Here is a 19,370-nt window from a genome sequence, read left to right as displayed (position 1 = left end):
CTATGACGCCGTGCGCTTCGTGCCGCCGCTGCTGTACAGTAATACACTCTTATAGATCATACCAGTGTATTACTGTACTGCGGCGGCAGCACAAAGCGCACGGCGTCATAGCAACCAATGACGCCGTGCGCTCCTGCATGAGGCTTAATTGTGAACGGAGCCCAAAAGTGAAGCATCAGCAGAAGCGGAACGTGCGGTAAACCTTCCAGCATTTATTTATTACTTTCCGCATATGGCATCCAAATGTCCAATCTGCTGCCAAACTTCAGGCAACGCAGACATGCCGCGATTTACTGTACGCCATTGGTTATGTAACTGGTTTCTATGACATGTTGTGTAAGGCACATGAACAGGAGGCGCAGTGGTCTATACTGAATGCGACTGTACACAGTGGACTGTCACAGTAACACAGGCTCATGTCATCTGTCACAGACTTTAAAGTGTTCCTAAACTTTATTTTATTTTTTTTATTTAAAACTATTACCAGTCCCCTAAAATCATTGCTGTAATATATTTTCTTCATTCATTTTATTCTCTTCCTTTCAAAATAGTCGCCCAAAGTCCGGACCTGTACACAGCACTGTTCGCTGGCAGAAGCGCACCTCGCTACTCCTGCCTGTCCTCACTCCACTAAAAGCCTGGGCAGAGCCCCTGCCTGTGCCCGCTCTGGACCCTGCACCCATGTGCTAGGCCAGGCGGATAGTGGTGTGCTCCTGCAGTGGACTGTAAAAGACAGAATCCGTACACCCAATTCAAGGTTTAGGTACATTTTAATAGCGCACATGTCTTCAGAAACTAAATCCAAAGCAATTATCCCTCAATAACCGCTGGTTTTTATGTTCTGCCTCCATCTTCCAAGGACTTCTTCAGTGATGAGCAGCAGGTACCAGTAACCACTGGGAGCGAGCAAGTAATGTTTAGTTTCTTTTTTTTTTTAAACACATTATGTTCCAGACAAGAAAAAACTTCATTATGACGGAAACAGAACCCCCCCCCCCCTTTAGGTTTATAGAAAGAAAAAAAAAACAAAAAAAAACACAACACTTTGTATGCTCACTCTCGATAATACAAGGCATTGTACAAGCGCTGTATCTAATGGTCACATGCAGGACATTTGTTGCAGAAAAATTGACAAAAAAAATAAATCCATGGCGTTGAGTCTGTCGGCCCTGTTCAGAGGAGCGGGACATTTGCAGAAATTTCTGCAACAAATCTGCCACACGCGAACATTCCTTAAAGGGGCATTTCCATTTCAACCATATTTGGCATATCCACAGGACATGCCATGAATGTATATTAGACGCAGGTCCCACCTCTGGAACCCTCATGTGTAGAAAAAAAAGCCAACTGACCCTGCGGTGGACGGAGGTGGCCGGGACTATGAAAAACAGCCAAGTGGGCTGTGCTATGCAGTTTCCATAGCTCCCATGCAAGTGAATGGCATTTATTTTATGCACTTCTATAGCGCTACTATATTCCGCAGCGCTTTATAGACATTAGCATCAAGCTGTCCACAATGGGGCTCACAGTTCCCTATCAGTATGTCTTTGGAGTAGGAGGAAAACCCAAGCAAACACAGGAAGAACATACAAACTCCATGCGGAGGTTGTACTGAGCCACCCTGCTACCCATACAGTTACAGAAACCGTTTAGGCCCAGTGAGCTGAGCAGTTTCTGCATTCCAGAAATGATAGAAGCCGCATAGCTCACTGTACTTTACAGTTTGAGAAACTCCCACGCGCTTGGGCAGCACGATGGCTCAGTAATTAGCTTCCTTTCAGCACTGAGGTCCAGGGTTCAAACCCGACTAAAAGTTTGAATGTTCTCCACAGGTTCGTGAGACTTTGCTCCAGGTAATCCAACTTCTTCCCACACTCCAACGACAATTTGAATTATAGATTGTAAGCCCCAATGGGGAAAGAGAATGGAAATCTCTGTACAGTGCGGCAGAATAGGTTGGCGCTATATAAATAGGAATGCTTTCCCAGATAACTAACCCCTGTAACTGTCACCAATCATCCAATGAACCGCTCATTCATCGGATGAAAGCATTGTAGATTCTGACAACTGTTTCTGGGCTGCAGATGGTGCTGTGGAAACAAGGATATGTTGTCTGTACGGGCACAAGTGATGGCAGTATCGACTGCTCGTCCCCATTCATCGAGGCAATGGTCCCACGTAAATGCAGCTCTCACCACCTTTTAGGAGCAAGCAATTATTGTGAACAGTTTGCTCCCGATAATTGCCTTCTTACTCAGCCCATGTAAATGGGCTTTAACCCATGTCCAAGAGACCATGATCAACATCAGTGCCAAATGGTGAAAAAAATATTAGTTACCATTCATTTCTAGGTTTTGTACATTCAATAATACCAGGCGGGTTCTGAGAGAGGGACTCAAACCAACAAACTTCTGAATTTAACCTTAAAAGTGGAGGATCCCTATGGCGTCCAATAGTCATAGAGAAAACTAAATCTTCCTTAGCTAGAAGCCCGTCCTGTACCTGCATCTCTCCCTTTTCATCTGGTTTTGCCGGCTTTGCCGTTTCAGTTGCAGCATTTTTCAGGCTCTCTTTACAGCAGTTCAGCAGCACTTCTACCACATAAATAGGATCCAGATCTCCAGTATTTGGCTAAAGAGAAAAGATTACAGAAAGAGTCACTTAAATTACACTTTTAAATGGAAAGCTGGACTATGACGTTTATTGAAACAATTCTTAAGCGCAGAACATCCATCTTGCTTAGAAATACAGCTCTGCTATGTCTCTGCTGTCCGTCTGTTTATACACCCTGCTCGGAGGACATCCAGCTGCTCTAGGGGCTGAAGTAGCTTCACCTTTCATCGCCATTTACAATTTCCATCTAGATACTATCTGCATAAATAGCACAGAAACACTTAGGTGCCACAACCTATACTAGAACGCGGATCTGCAGGGCACCAACGTATGCATAGCGGTGGTCTGAACAGCAACCAATCCGAAGATTGAAGGGGCCATGTTGCTTTTTGTTTATACTGATGTAGCTGTGCCTGGTATTCCAGCTCGGTCCTAGAGAACAGTGATGGCATGTAGTACCAGGCACAGCCACAGCTGTATGTATGGCACTGTGCTCAGACAGACAAAGAAAATCTACATTGTTCCTCGTTCTGCTGATAAGGGAGTGCCAGGGGTCGGACCCACCAGCCATCATCTAGATGTGGCAGCCCTCTACCTACGTATATAGCACAGCAATGCTACACCTGTACACTGATGGCATTTCCTAAAGGCCCTTTAGACTGCTCAACTGAGCAGACGATTGTCAGGAAGGAGACCGCTGTATTTACGTGCAGTGATCGCTAATGCCATCGCTCGCCCCCATACACAACCAGTTTGCCGGCAGCAAAGGCTGTTTAGACGGCAGGATCTGCTGCCAGCAAACAATGATTTTGGTGACCGCATGAACAATCCACTTATCTGATGAATGAGTGTTTCGAATGTTCATTGGGTAATCGGCGGCACAATTGGCGATGATCTGCCCGATATTCGGGGATTGTAAAGGCCTCGTAAGGTTAAGCCACAAGTCAATAGAATTATTAAAGGGGTTGACTTTAAAGCGGTTATCTTCAAGCAATGTCTGCAAAGTGACTGCATCCTGCCTAGCCTAGTTAACCCTTGTGATCCTGAGAGCAAAGGGGTCGCCACGCTAGTAAAAGCATAGCAATCCCTTTGGCCTAACAAGAACTTGGCAGGTACAGCTACTCCGAACCATTAATAGTGCCTGCACACACAAAAGGGGTGGTGGCCCCTTCAATCTAGATATCTCAGGGTCCCCAGTGGTCAGACCCCCAGTGATCGGGAAGTGAAGGAAAATTCTTGATATAGGTCATTGATTGCTGTGATGGGAAAATCCACTGAAATGCAAACAAACTAAAACCATGCATAAATAAGCGTGCACACACATAACGGACCTTAACATTTGACTTTTTGGAGAAGTTGACCACCACGCCCCATCCAAAATCATCTTCTTCATTCTTAACCTGTAAGAGATGTATCACAGCTTTGGTATGACAGACTGGCAAACAGATGAACTGAATAACATGTCTGCAGGGGGCACGGGGGTGAAACATAAGATAATGTGTAATACAGGGCCGAGAAGCAATAAAGACTCATCATGAAGTCTTCTGTCAAAACCTGTGAAAACGTATAAATGACTAATGGAAAAGTCATAAAATTGGACTCCAGTTGGCAGAGAAACAGAGGGTGACAGCATTTATTGTGAAAATGCCCGGGTAGCAGCTGCTTGGCCCAAGGACAGATCTTCAGACCCCGGTGTGAACTGCCATGTATGTTACAGCAAGCACACAAATTAGCACTAGAGGGGAACAGAATGGTGAAGACCAAGGTTTGGCTCAGTTATGACTCAGTATATATTAGCCACTCAAAAAAAGGGGACGGCTATACTGGTGGCGCGACCGCTGTCGTGGCCAGGATCGCAGAGTAGCAGTAATCCCATCGAAATGCATGGGATTGCCACGGCAGTCACAAGAAATCCAGCAGTGTCATATGTCTTACGACCAGCGTTGCGATTCCATTTGCTTCTATGGGATCAGCGTTACTCTGCGATCCTGACCGCGACCAGTGTAGCCATACCTGATGGAGCTGGTCCTATCTGTGATTGACAGCTATCTCTATATGCACAGTCATAGAGGGAAGGCTGCCAGTCATATACTGCTTGACTTCAAGGCTCGCCTGCTTGACTTCAAGGCTCAGAAGAGCAGAAAAATAAATGAACAAAATACAGTTTATACAGAACCTGTTCTCACAAAACAATAGATCTGTCTGCTCAGCTCCTTCTGCTCTATAACAAACTGCCTGCAGACGACACTGCATTTTGATGGCTGGTCATAACCATTAGCTGAATGTCAGCCAAACCCACCATTTTCTGCATAACCAGTCAACCACCTAATAAGTAGGATGATGTCCTGACTTTCCTGCAATGGCAGATGTCAGGGGAAAGAAGGATCAGGCTAACTGGATTTCAGCATGCCCGATTTGTTCACAAGTTAGATAAACCAATGCCAGGCGTCCGGCAGCTGCTTGCTGCCCTCTCTATTTTCTGAATATATGCCATCTCTGCCAAGTTTACGGGTAGGTCGGAAGGAACAGCTGTCGGCCAAACAACTACCTAGGGTGCATGGGCTGCTTTTGTCCTACAAAATGATGGGGATCTTGCAGTTGGATCCCTGACAATCTGTACATTAATAGTATATCTAATCATTAGGACATCGTTGTTCATTGTGAACCAACATCCCGAAGTGGAGGAAATGCAGCAAAACTCTCCTCAAAGCTCAAGCCACGACCTTACCTTAACCAGCCTTCCGGGCTGCAGAAACGGGAGGCAATACTTGGGCTTGTGGATGTAATCTTCTATCTCTTTGGTGAGTTTAGCAAGCTGCTGGCGAATTTTGTAATAGGTGACGACGCTTTCCTCATTAGCAATCTGAATACAGTTATACTGTTCCTCCAATTTCTTCACCTCTGTGAATCAGGGAGGGAGGGACAGGTTCAGTGTTAACACAAAAAAAAACAAAAAAAAAACAAAAACGTACGATTCATATTATATGATAAATGGCCAATAACAAGTATATAGTAATGATATCGAAGGTGACACTTCAGTACTGTCATCTGAAAGGGGTCTGTTGTACAAAGAAGCTTTGTATGATTAGCATAGTGCAGGTAGTTACAGGGGTTCGCCACTTTTCCTATATTGAAGACCTTTCCTCGGCACAGGTCATCAGCCTGACTGCCTGCATCCCTGACGATCAACTGTATGAAGAGAACGCAGCATTCTTCACCGTTTACCTGTGAATAGGATGGAGCCACCCCATTGAAGTGAATGGGATGGAGGAGCAGTAATTCCACTGCTTGCCGCTGCAATGCCGAAGGTGAGCAGATAAACAGTGAAAAGAATGCGCCGCTTGTACGAGTGCTGTGTTCTCTTCATACAGCTGACCAACGGGAGTGCTGGCCCTGATACTGAGGACCTACCGGTCATAAATATAGGGAAAGAGGAGAACCCCTTTAAGGAGTATGTGGAAAGCTGCGTTCACAATTCAGATGGCTTTGGAGTGTAATCGAATGCCCCAGTGTCTTGTCCAGCTCTTGCCTGTCTATGATTTGGTATGAAAAGTTCACGCTCCAGTACAAGTCCAATAAAATTCCTTGATTTTTTACATGGAATAAGTCTCGTTAAAAAATACTGAAAAATCCAATGATCGACATTCTAGAAAATAGATTCTTTAGAGCAGAAATTGCGGACGTGTGAATTTTGAACTTTGAAGACGGAAATAAAGACGCCCTCAATAGAAAGTCTACTAGGCAATCTCCATCTTCAGCAGCCAGGAGAAACAGCGTTAGTCTGGGCGCTTATTAAGGTCTCTTTAGGTGGGACGATACAGCAGGCAATTGTGGGAAGGTAGCATAACTTCCTGACAATCGCCTGCTCATCAGTGGAGGAGAGAGCTGTATTTACATGCAGTAACCTCCTCCACAGTATGGGGAGCAGCGATTGCTCGCCCCCACACAGACTCGTCATTTGCCGGCAGCAGACACTGTTTACACAGCACAATCTGCTGCTAGCAAACGACAATTTTTGTGATCTTATAAATTATCTATTATCTGATGAATGAGCGCTTCGCTTGTTCATCGGCAGCACTTTTACATCGCCAGCTAATGGCTATTCCAATGAATGCTCATTAACGATCATCTTGCAGATTCTCAGTCCATGTAAAGGGCCCTTTCCTTCTCATTTTAGCAGGGGCTTCACCACTTTAACTGCCGCCAATCAAAACCTTTGATAGGGAGTAATACTTAAGTTATATAGACAACCCCTCGAGTTTCATGATCAGAGTTGAAGGGTCCGCACTTAGAAAGTAACATCACTTACACGGAAAACACAGAGAAACGGGACTTACTTTCTGCTACGCCAGGAATGGCTCTATAATGTTGGAACTGATAGAAGGACTTTTCCAGCATGTACTCGGGGTTAATTTCCTCCACACGCAGCAGGTTCAGCACCATGTTGTATGTGAGGTGGAATGCACTGTTAAGAGGATCCGGTGACCCCTGAGAATAGTAAAAAAATATATACAATTTTGTTATTACAAAGGATTACTAAAAGGTAATAAGCGTGGTAATTACATACGAGTCAATAAATGATGTACTGCTGGAGGATACATAAGGTAGAATAATCAGACTCTACACACACACTGTCACCCCCTGGTCTCTGGGAAAGGAGGCTGTATTCTGTTCCTGGAGATAGACATTTCTCTGTCTCTTAAAGGGGTCGTCCAGGTTAAAAGAAAAACCCCGGCAGCAACAGTGAATTTGTAAAACAGAATAAGTCATACTTTCCACACTTTCTTCTCCCTTGCCGTTTCCAGCATAATGCTCCAGTACTCTGGCGCCGACGCCATCTTCCAGGCTGCAAAGGTGACGTCCTGCGCACACGCGGTCACCCTGCTGCTCCCGAGGTCAGCGATTGGCTGCAGGATGACTGGGTGTACACAGGACGTCACTGCTGCAGCCAGATGGACTGGAAGTGGCAGGGAGAAAAAGGGCGAGTATCGATTGTTATTTTAGGATAATTCTCATAAGCGTCCATTCGGCAGGACATTCTTGGAAAATTCAGGACTGTTGGCAACTACAAAGTACTATGAAGCACTGTGGGGTCCTCTGTGGCGGCCCCATATGTGGAGCTCCAGAAAGGAGGAAGGGATGGGGTGGCCATCTACATTGTAGTTTTTGGGAGTAGTAAAACATTTGGCTGATTTAGCCACTCACAAACTACAGGGGTAGAGCAGCGTGCATGGGCAGGAGGGAAGAGGACCCCCCATCTCCACAGAGATGGCTCCTGCAAGTGCAACCAGCACCTATCAAATGTACGGCATGTACCTTCAATAAGCCAAAAATGTCCTAGACAGCCATTGAAATTGTTTCAACCTGTCATGGTGGCTCTCATCGCTCATGTACACAGATGGAATAATCGTAGCAGATTTTGAAAATAAAAATAGCTACATAAAAGGAAAACATTTTTTTATTTCGTCTGCATACTGTACATGTCACCCACTGAGAGTCTATACCTGTGGTGGCGAACCTTTTAGAGACCGAGTGCCCAAACCACAACCCCCTTATTTATCGTAAAGTGCCAACGTGGCAAGTTAACCTGAATCCTACAGTCCAATCTAGTATATCTTTCATGTACTTTATCATGTAGTAGCTATAATAGCCTGCCTACATTCAGTGCGCTGCCTGTTCATGGTGCGTCCTGCGCTGATGAATGGCAGGAAAGGTGTAAGGCATATTGGTACACTCAGACTTTTTCCAGGGTGCGGGTGCCCACAGAGAGGGCTCCGAGTGCCGCCTCTGTCACCCGTGCCATAGGTTCGCCACCACTGGTCTATACCATTAACGTGAATTAAGTTGCTTCTGTAGCACGCGCAAATCTTTGCAACAAATCTGCCACGTGTGAACATATTTTAAGGCCTGAACATTTGACAGATGACAGGGCCAAGCAAGTGGAATCACAATCAACAGCCTCGGCATGAAAGCACCGTATTGATTTGCAACCTTGGTAGCTCATGATTTTCTTTGCAATATCTTCCCTGTACGTGTATGCAGTTTGCAATGCAAGGGCATGGAATCCAAAGCTTTTGAATTCTGAAAATAACCTTTTACGATTTCCTGCCCATGTTCTGCATCCAGCTTTCCGTTCCCTACCATCCATCAGGCCCAGGCTGTCAGTCTGACAGCGGTTACATTTGCCAGGACGGAATACGTGTCTAAGGAGATCAGTGGACCTTGGCTTCCAAACCTGCTTTACATAACACAGTAAGGGTCCATTCACACGTCCGTAGTGTATTGCGGATTCGCAATACACCCGGCCGGCACCCCCATAGAACTGCCTATTCTTGTCCGCAATTGCGGACAAGAATAGGACATGTTCTATTTTTTTTCCGGAGCCGCGGACCTCAAGATCGGGGGCGCGCTCCGGAAATGCGGATAGCACACTATGTGCTGTCCGCATCCATTCCTGCCCCATAGAGAATGAATGGGTCCGCAGCCGTTCCGCAATTTGCGGAACGGATGCAGACCCATTCTGCGGACGTGTGAATGGACCTTAATGATTCTGCGGTACGGAGGGGTAGACCATCAGTGAATTGTGGAAGCTTGTCTGGGACCTTCACACTGGGCACAATTTCTGTTCTGCTCGTAATCCACAATACGTAAACCCCGGATTACAGGCTGCGTACAGCAATTTATGTTTAAAATGTGCAAAAATACCAAAGGTTTGATCTTTGTCTCTTGCAATACAACACAGGACACCTGCCATTGACCTGCATGGAGCTCACACCTGTAAAATGGGAAAAAACCGACCGCAATACTGTGCCATAAACTGAATGCCAGATTATCAAATAGTCACATAAAAGTAAAAGTGTAAGGGTGAAGTGCTTTCTGGATTACTAGTTGCCAGGTTAAACTTTCCAGTGTAATAGATAGTAAAAGTGGTAAATTCATGAAGCCGTGTGTGACTGCGCTCTCATGGATCTCACTCCGTTATCCATCCCCCATTTACATCAACAGGAAACTTATGTTTCCCTGACAAGGGGAGAGCAGAGACAGGACATCAAATGCACCCAGGCTGCGCTGGTTTTTGGAAGCCCGGCACGATCCGACGCAGGGCATGCTCTGCTTTAGGGTTAGTATTTAAAGCCAATCACAACACGAGATGTGTCCACATTTACAGGATCTCATGGCTAATAACTAAAAATCACTCCGATTTCCTATTTGGTACCAGGAGAGGAAACAAGAACGGCCAAAAAAATCATGCAAGAGGGCAGATTCCCATCTCACAAGAGCTGCAGCCCCTGCCCTTTGTCTATGATGCCCAATGTTACACTGAGAAGGATGTTATAGAGTAAGTGTGTGACAGCACCACAAAGAAGTCTTCAATGTGCAGACAAACCGGTGATGTTGGATTTTCAAATATTTCCAGGGAGAATAACAGAGGAACAGCGCAACGCAGAATTCTAGGATAAGATGCTCCAGAACTCTTCATCGTGGACAAGAACTCAGCTTTTATAATCCCCACGGACTTAAAAAGAAAGCAGAAACATAGGGACCCCGAATCTCGTGAAAGATGGGGGTCACCGGGAAACAGCCATAAAATGTCTATGGGGGAGAAACCCATTTTTTAATGCCTATAATTTCTAGGTTCAGATACCGGTCAATGAAATGGTCATGTACTAAATCATTTATTTTACAGGAAAGCTTACTTAAAATTGCCAAATAATGCATGAAATCTTTTTAACGAGGATCTGTCTGATCTCCCAAAAAGCCTGCTCTAATTATGTTCTCTGCAAAATAACAATTCTGAAGCTTCTTTTCTTATAACTCTACGTTGAGCGGTTCCTTTGTTATTCCTCATAGAAATGTATAAATTGACAACTGGGTGTTAGCAGTTATGGGTGTGTCCTACACTCTGGAGCTGTCCAATCAGTGCTGCCGGTATCAGACTGCATAAGGACACACCCCTATTACAAAGGCTACAGTAACACACTGTTGTCAATTACTTCCTAAATTTTTGGAGAAATACATTTTCTAACAAAACATGCACCAGAATTGTTATTTTATAGGGGGGTAAAAGGGGTTGGCCCATCTTACACATTGGAGGCATACAGCTAGGATATGCCCCTGATAGCTGCAGGTCCCAGCATTAAATTTCTATGGGACTGCCGAAATAAAACGAGTGCTGGATCGGCTATATCCTTCAGTCCATTGAAGTGAATGGAGCGGAGGTCGCACTTGCGACTCGTGCTTCCTATTCATTTGTATGGGACTTCCGAAAATAGCAGAGCGCTGCTCAGCTATTTTCGGCACTCCCATAGAAATGAATGGAGGGCGGCTGCATATACGAGGCCACTCTCCCCTTTGTGGGCTCCATTCAGAGGTGGGATCCGCACCTATCCGACATTGGATGCATATCCCAGCAATATGCCCGCAATGTAGGAGATGGGCCAACCCCTTTAAGGGGCTCGTAGTAGCCTTCTGGGATGAACAGGCTTCATCAGCAATATCCCGAGATTTCATCATGTTCATAGAGCCTCTCAAAAGACAAATTTAAGTTGAATTCTCCTTTAGGCTACTTTCACACTGGCGTTTTGGCTTTCCGTTTGCGAGATCCGTTCAGGGCTCTCACAAGCGGTCCAAAACGGATCAGTTTTGCCCTAATGCATTCTGAATGGAAAAGGATCCGCTCAGAATGCATCAGTTTGCCTCAGTTTGTCTCCGTTCCGTCTCCATTCCGCTTTGGATGCGAACACCAAAACGCTGCTTGCAGTGTTTTGGTGTCCGTCTTGCGAAACTGAGCCAAACGGATCCGTTCTGACACACAATGTAGGTCAATGGGGACGGATCAGTTTTCTATGACACAATCTGGCACAATAGAAGACAGATCCCTCCTCCATTGACTTTCATTGGTGTTCCAAGACAGATCCGTCTTGGCTATGTTAAAGATAATACAAACGGATCCGTTCTGAACGGATGCAGACGGTTGTATTATCTGAACGGATCCGCACCAAACGCAAGTGTGAAAGTAGCCTTAGTCTGGCCTTGTCGCAAAACTGGAAATACCTTAATATTCCCACAGTTCCTGATAAACCCCATTGATCACTCCTGATTAGGCCAAGCAGGACTTCCTTGCTCCAGGGGAAAAAACAAACAAAAACAAACACAGTAGTCCGCCTGCTGGCCAGATGCTGTCGCTGCACAATTGCCTCCCCCAGCTTGGCATCCAGCGTTCTTTCCATTACAGAAAAGGAAGTAACAAAAGCTCTTGCATAACCCATCATAAACGTGTCCAGTGTATTCCAGGTCTTGGGCTGGTTTCACAAGACACCGAAGACGTATGATCTGTACCTGATATCTTCTAAGAAAGGCAAAAAGTTGAATGTATTTTTCCCTGAACTATAAGGGTAAAAAAATAAATAAAAAGAAGCAACGAGGAACATTAAAAAGTATGACGAAAAAGTAGAACCAGGCCCATAAAATAAAAACACATTCTAAAACTCAATGTAACAGGCCTCCATCCAGACATCTGAAAGTGATAAAACCTCACCACACAGGGACTTCAAGAGCAGCTTGGCCACAATGGTATTAACTGTGTGCGGGGAGAGGTAGAGGGGAAAATCAATTATACTACACTGCTCAAAAAAATAAAGGGAACACAAAAATAACACATCCTAGATCTGAATTAATTAAATATTCTTCTGAAATACTTTGTTCTTTACATAGTTGAATGTGCTGACAACAAAATCACACAAAAAAAAAAAATGGAAATCAAATTTTTTAACCCATGGAGGTCTGGATTTGGAGTCACCCTCAAAATTAAAGTGGAAAAACACACTACAGGCTAATCCAACTTTGATGTAATGTCCTTAAAACAAGTCAAAATGAGGCTCAGTAGTGTGTGTGGCCTCCACGTGCCTGTATGACCTCCCTACAATGCCTATGCATGCTCCTGATGAGCTGGCGGACGGTCTCCTGAGGGATCTCCTCCCAGACCTGGACTAAAGCATCTGCCAACTCCTGGACAGTCTGTGGTGCAACGTGACGTTGGTGGATAGAGCGAGACGTGATGTCCCAGATGTGCTCAATTGGATTCAGGTCTGGGGAACGGGCGGGCCAGTCCATAGCATCAATGCCTTCATCTTGCAGGAACTGCTGACACACTCCAGCCACATGAGGTCTAGCATTGTCTTGCATTAGGAGGAACCCAGGGCCAACCGCACCAGCATATGGTCTCACAAGGGGTCTGAGGATCTCATCTCGGTACCTAATGGCAGTCAGGCTACCTCTGGCGAGCACATGGAGGGCTGTGCGGCCCTCCAAAGAAATGCCACCCCACACCATTACTGACCTAATGCCAAACCGGTCATGCTGGAGGATGTTGCAGGCAGCAGAACATTCTCTGCGGCGTCTCCAGACTCTGTCACGTCTGTCACATGTGCTCAGTGTGAACCTGCTTTCATCTGTGAAGAGCACAGGGCGCCAGTGGCGAATTTGCCAATCTTGGTGTTTTCTGGCAAATGCCAAACGTCCTGCACGGTGTTGGGCTGTAAGCACAACCCCCACCTGTGGACGTCGGGCCCTCATATCACCCTCATGGAGTCTGTTTCTGACCGTTTGAGCAGACACATGCACATTTCTGGCCTGCTGGAGGTCATTTTGCAGGGCTCTGGCAGTGCTCCTCCTGTTCCTCCTTGCACAAAGGCGGATGTAGCGGTCCTGCTGCTGGGTTGTTGCCCTCCTACGGCCTCCTCCACGGCTCCTGATGTTCTGGCCTGTCTCCTGGTAGCACCTCCATGCTCTGGACACTACGCTGACAGACACAGCAAACCTTCTTGCCACAGCTCGCATTGATGTGCCATCCTGGATAAGCTGCACTACCTGAGCCACTTGTGTGGGTTGTAGACTCCGTCTCATGCTACCACTAGAGTGAAAGCACCGGCAGCATTCAAAAGTGACCAAAACATCAGCCAGGAAGCATAGGAACTGAGAAGTGGTCAGGTCACCACCTGCAGAACCACTCCTGTATTGGGGGTGTCTTGCTAATTGCCTATAATTTCCACCTGTTGTCTATCCCATTTGCACAACAGCATGTGAAATTGATTGTCACTCAGTGTTGCTTCCTAAGTGGACAGTTTGATTTCACAGAAGTGTGATTGACTTGGAGTTACATTGTGTTGTTTAAGTGTTCCCTTTATTTTTTTGAGCAGTGTATATGGAGTTTAGCAGAATCACGTTTACAGCTTGACATATGCTCACTTCTGCATCGAAGGCTCATATTTGATGGGACGAATCGCACAGCTTCAAGGGCTATCCTTCCAGTCACAGCGGAGGACACCATGATGGACACCATCAAAGGCCACCGGACACTGCTGATGTCCGTCATGCCATGTATTTGGCACTGTATAAGGAAACCACAACTAACTTGCCCAAATTGGATCCCCAAAAGCTCACTAGAGGGAGAAAGGTGCGCCAGAGCACATGATGCAGAGAAAGAGCAGCTAATGTAGATGTATGTATGGATGCTGCCCATACAGTTCTATATGATGCAAACCGAGGCCCACAAGGTAACAGGTGAATTCCCTGGTGGGCCCCTAGTACCCCACCCCTGCACAGGTGGCAAATTGCACAGTAGACCAACATATAGATAGGCAATATATTGTATAGCATCTTAGCCAACCTATGTTTATATAAAAAACTGGGTAGTGTGCACATGTAACATATGCATGTAGCTTTACAGTGGGCCCCCAGGTTGAATTTTACTGGTGGGCTCTAGGCACCCCAGCCCAACACTGTGCAAACCAATCCTGCCAGCAATAAGACAGACTGTGTATAACTAAGTGTCAGCTCAATCCCTATATATATTAAAGTGGTTTCATAGGACTAGAAAAACAATACTTACACTTTCCGGTAATTGGATTTTCCAGAACCCATGACAGCACCATAGAGAGAGATGGATCCGCCTCCACAACTGGACAGTAAGCCCCAGAGCAATCAAAAAGGGAACACCCACTTCCTCCCTCAGTGTTGATTCCAGAGTAGATCAGTAGGAGCTGTACAAAATAGAATTCCTATAAACCTCATTCTTCCTTTTTCTTTTTACTTGAAAGACAGAAACAATTCTCATCAACCATAAGCACCAGGGAGGGAATTAGAGGAGTGCTGTCATGGGTTCTGGAAAATCCAATCATCATTTTTCCCTTTACCCATGACAGCACCATAAAGAGATCGAATACCAGAGATAAAAAACACCCCTCGGGAAGGACGTGCTTGAAAAGTAATCTTAAGCTATGAAGACCCCAAAAGCTAACAAGAGGTCCAAACTAAAAAAAAGTGCGAACAATAAACATCCTAACTTAGGAACTACAACATTATACCTTAAACCCAGGATAGTCTTATAAAAGAAAACTTAAATGGGTTTCTCATCAAGTGTTAACATAAATCATAACAGATTTAACAACACATCTTAGAAAAGTACTTATCTTGACACACAACGATCAAACTGAAGATGATTGCTTAACACCGATTCCTTTGGTGCAGATTATATTCTGAGACAGATGTTTCTTCCTGCCTCAGCAAAAAATCCCCAGAAGAGGCTCTTCAAAGGCACGCCACCTGCACTGTTGAATCTTCAGGGAGCACGTAGCGGGGAACTAACCTGGCAAGCTTCCCACCCAGTGATCCAAGATTCACTGGTGGACCTGAAGAACTTCAGATGCCAAAAATACTTCAATTACTCTTACCGGTAATATGTTTTCCATGAGCCCATGACAGCACCTGTGAGAGATCCTCCTCCTTCCGGACAGGAAACAGGAACTTCCCAGATCTTTAAATTGGTCCCATGCCTTCCAGCTTCAGTATTTGACAAGATTCCTGGGACCAGCAACGCACCTATATATAGTGAAAACTAACAACATAGGCGAGAAAACATAATAGAAAAAAACTCTGCGCCAAATATATGCCAGGCATATCTCTTCTTTGGCACCATACTAAAGAGTAAATTTCTCTTTTTTTTTTTTTTTTTTTATAAAGGGGCGGAATTATGTAGGTGCTGTCATGGGCTCATGGAAAACATATTACCGGTAAGAGTAATTTAAGTATTTCCATTACGCCCCATGACAGCACCTGTGAGAGACTAGACAACTATTAGGGAGGGACTACAGCCTGCAGCACCTTTCTCCCAAAAGACATATCCTGCACAGATGAAAGGTCCAACCTGTAGTGCTTGTAAAACGTAGAGAGGGAACTCCACGTTGCAGCCCTGCAGATTTGTTCTATGGTAGCACACCCTTTTTCTGCCCAGGAAGAGGCTACTGCCCTGGTGGAATGGGCTGAAAAATCTGAAGGGACCTGACAATCTGATAGTGAATATGCCAAACCTATCGCTCTCTTGATCCATCTGGCTAAGGTACGGCTTGTAACCTTTGAGCCCCTGTTCTGACCCTGAAATTGAACAAAGAGTTGCGGGGTCTTTCTAAAGTCCTTCGTAGACTCTAAATACGCACAGACACACCTTCTAACGTCTAAAGTATGAAAGGATCTTTCTCCTTCATTCTTTGGGTCCTGACAAAAGGAAGGGAGAACTATCTCCTGAGACTTATGGAATACCGACACTACTTTGGGCAGGAATGCAGGGTCTGGTTTGAAAACAATCCTATCCTCCAGAATCTGAGTATATGGTGGGGAAGAGGACAAGGCGGACAGCTCTCCTACTCGTCTGGCAGATGTAATGGCCACTAAAAATACGGTCTTATAGGACAACATCTTTAAGGGGATGTCCCCCAGAGGCTCAAACGGAGCCTTGGTTAGAGCAGAAAGAACCAGGTTAAGGTCCCATGGGGCTGACTTAGATTTAACTATAGGACATAGTCTAGAGGACCCCCTAATGAACCTTTTGACCCAAGGATGAGTAGCCAATCGAAAGTCAAACAGGACACTCAGTGCTGAGACCTGCACCTTGAGAGTGCTGGGTTTAAGCTTTTTGTTAAGGCCTTCCTGCAAAAAGTTCAAAATTAACGGGATGTTGGGTGAGTTCAAGTCTAAGCCTGGACCTGCAAACCGAAGGAAGGTTTTCCATACTCTCAGATAGATTTCGGAGGTGACTTTATTCCTACTAGCCAGGAGAGTCCCAATGACTTGTTCTGATAGGCCTCTAGACCTGAAGAATGTCCTCTCAAAAACCAAGCTGTCAGGTGGAGGTTCTTGACTTCCGGATGACTTAGAGGGCCCCGATATAATAGGTCCTGTCTTTCTGGAAGCACCCAGGGATCGGCTATTGATAGTCTCCTCAACCAAGCAAACTAAACTCTTTTTGGCCAGAATGGTGCCATTAGTATCACTGTAGCCTGTTCCCTCCTGATCTTCTGGATCACTCTGGGCAATAGGGTGATGGGAGGGAAAGCATAGACTAGGCCCTTCAGATTTATCATCAGCCTGTTGGGCTTGGGGACCAGAAATGGGGTTGAATAAAAACCCTCTCCTTGTTCGTCCTTTGGGACTGGAACAAGGACTACCTTCTCCAGGAGGTTGTTTATTTCCTCCGAAGGTGCCACCTGTTTTGGAGAATTTTGGTTTAATGAAGTAATTTTGAATGTCCTGGGTGGTAGTCTCTTGAAGTCTAGGCGATAGCCTTCCCTCATAACATCCTTTATCCAGGCGCTTGCGGTAATATTTCGCCAGGCCGGAAAAAATATGGAAAGACGACCGCCTACTTGGGGTCTGGCGTCATTGTTGAGTGGAACTTGATGTTTGAGGTCTGGATTTAAACAGCACACCTTTGGATTTATCAGAACTCCACTCCCTCCTTATCTTTTGATCCCCAAAACCTTTCCTTCTTTCATTGATCCGAAATGGCTTCCCCTGTTTAGGAAAGGACAGTGCTGGAAATCCTTTTTTCTTATCAGATGCCTTATCTAAAATATCATCTAAGGCTGACCCAAACAAAAAATCTCCTTTGCAAGGGAGGGCACAGAGCTTAGATTTTGAAGCTACATCGCCCTTCCACCCTTTCAACCATAACGACCTTCTGGCTGAATTGGACAATGCAGCCGCCCTAGCGGAAAGCCTCAATGCGTCAGCAGAGGCATCAGAGATGAAATCCACTGCACTGGACATAGTTGGTATAGCCTCCAGCAGCTGATCCCTAGGAGTCTTGTTCTCTATATGAGACTCTAATTCCTCCAACCAGAGCTTTAATGACCTTGCCACCGAGGTAGTCGCTATATTTGGTTTAAAGGCAGAAGTGGAAGCTTCCCAATTCTTCCTTAAGTACGCATCAGCCCTTTTGTCCATGGGATCTGTAAGGGACCCTAAATCCTCAAACGGGAGAGCTGACTTCTTATTTATCTTAGCTACGGAAGCGTCTACCTTCGGTACCTCCTGCCAAGCTGATACTTCTTGATCGTCAAAGGGGTACTTTCTCCTGACCGCTCTAGGGATAAAGAATTTTTTATCGGGCTTCTCCCATTCGCGTTTAATCAGGTCCTTGATACAGTCCTGAATGGGGAACACCCTAGACTTTTTAGGCTTTAGGCTCTTAAACATTAGCTCTGGTCTAGACCTGGACTCCTTTTCTTCCTCAAGCTCCATCGTGGATCTAACCGCCTTCAATAGTAGATCTGTATTTTCCGCTCTAAATAACGGCTTCCCTGTCAAATCCTCAGAGGAGGAATCTGAGTCTGCAATAGCGCCCTCCTCAGACCCAGAGTCCATAGAATCCTCCACTATCGCCTTTTGGGCCCTCTTATGCCTGGATGAGCTAGGAAGGGATTTTTTAAACTCCTCCACAGAAGAACGTACTTCATTTTTAACTAAATCTTGGATACTTTGCAATAAAGATGGCGACTCCTCTGCCACTAACTTATCCAGACATGGTTGACAACATGTTTTTGGGTAAGACTGATCCAACTTCCGCTTGCAAATTCCACACTCTTTAGCTCTTTTGTGGGAAGCTTTCTTTGGGGCTTCTTTAACCTGCATTTAATAAAACAGCCCAATCAGTCTAACCTGACCATAATAATAACTCCCCGAAGGGAGATGGTGGGGGTTAACCCCTCTTACCCCCAGGAGTACCATGCTTGGTTCCGAAAGCTGCTCCTGTCTGTCGGTGCGCTGTTGTACTTCCCCCTCTTCTTGCATAATAATGCTGCCTCAAGGGGGGCCAATGGAGGGCTGCAGGTGCCACCTGGCGTCCGGTCCGGTCAGTATCTGCCTGCTGCTGCTCCCTCCACGCTGGCTGGCCGGCGTTCCCTTTTTCAAATGGGCCGCGCAACGCCCGCCATGTTTAAGCTCCTCCCCTTCCGGCCGGTGGAACGCACGCGTCACCTCCGGTGCGACGCGCACGCCCAGCTCAGCCAGCCTCAATGAGAGGAGAAGACGAACCTCCCCCCTCACGCTGCAACTTCGCCGGCAGGCAGGGTCACAAGGCAGCTACAGGATTCCCCCCATGGCACCGAAGAAGGGAAAAAAACAGCAGACGCCGGGCTTCTCAGCGGCTCCTAGTGGAGACTTACGCCGACAGGTACCTCCACTAGGTTTCGCTTTAACTCTAGAGATCCTGCAGCCGAAAATAGACCTGGAAAGAAATCCTCCTGTCCCTGGACAGGAGACAGGAAACAGGAAAGAACTGAAGGTGGAAGGCATGGGACCAATTTAAAGATCTGGGAAGTTCCTGTTTCCTGTCCGGAAGGAGGAGGATCTCTCACAGGTGCCGTCATGGGGCGTAATGGAAACTCCAAATTTTCTCGCAATCTCGCATCCATGATGGAACC

General features: G+C 45.9%; 1 protein-coding gene across 1 annotated transcript in view; it reads right to left on the bottom strand.

Moving 5' to 3' along the window:
* Nucleotides 1-19,370, bottom strand: part of MTREX (Mtr4 exosome RNA helicase) — a 102,913-nt gene that overhangs the window by 22,483 nt on the left and 61,060 nt on the right. The window contains exons 16-19 of the mRNA XM_040421255.1: nucleotides 6,951-7,101; nucleotides 5,342-5,514; nucleotides 3,945-4,013; nucleotides 2,503-2,631 (exon numbers count right to left, since the gene is read on the bottom strand). Coding sequence (XP_040277189.1) covers nucleotides 2,503-2,631; nucleotides 3,945-4,013; nucleotides 5,342-5,514; nucleotides 6,951-7,101 — 522 coding nt within the window. The remainder of the gene's footprint in view (nucleotides 1-2,502; nucleotides 2,632-3,944; nucleotides 4,014-5,341; nucleotides 5,515-6,950; nucleotides 7,102-19,370) is intronic.

Source organism: Bufo bufo, chromosome 2 (assembly GCF_905171765.1).
Source record: "Bufo bufo chromosome 2, aBufBuf1.1, whole genome shotgun sequence".
NCBI lineage: Eukaryota > Metazoa > Chordata > Amphibia > Anura > Bufonidae > Bufo > Bufo bufo.
The sequence above is the reverse complement of the archived record's forward strand: the minus strand, read 5'-3'. Positions and strand labels throughout refer to the sequence as shown.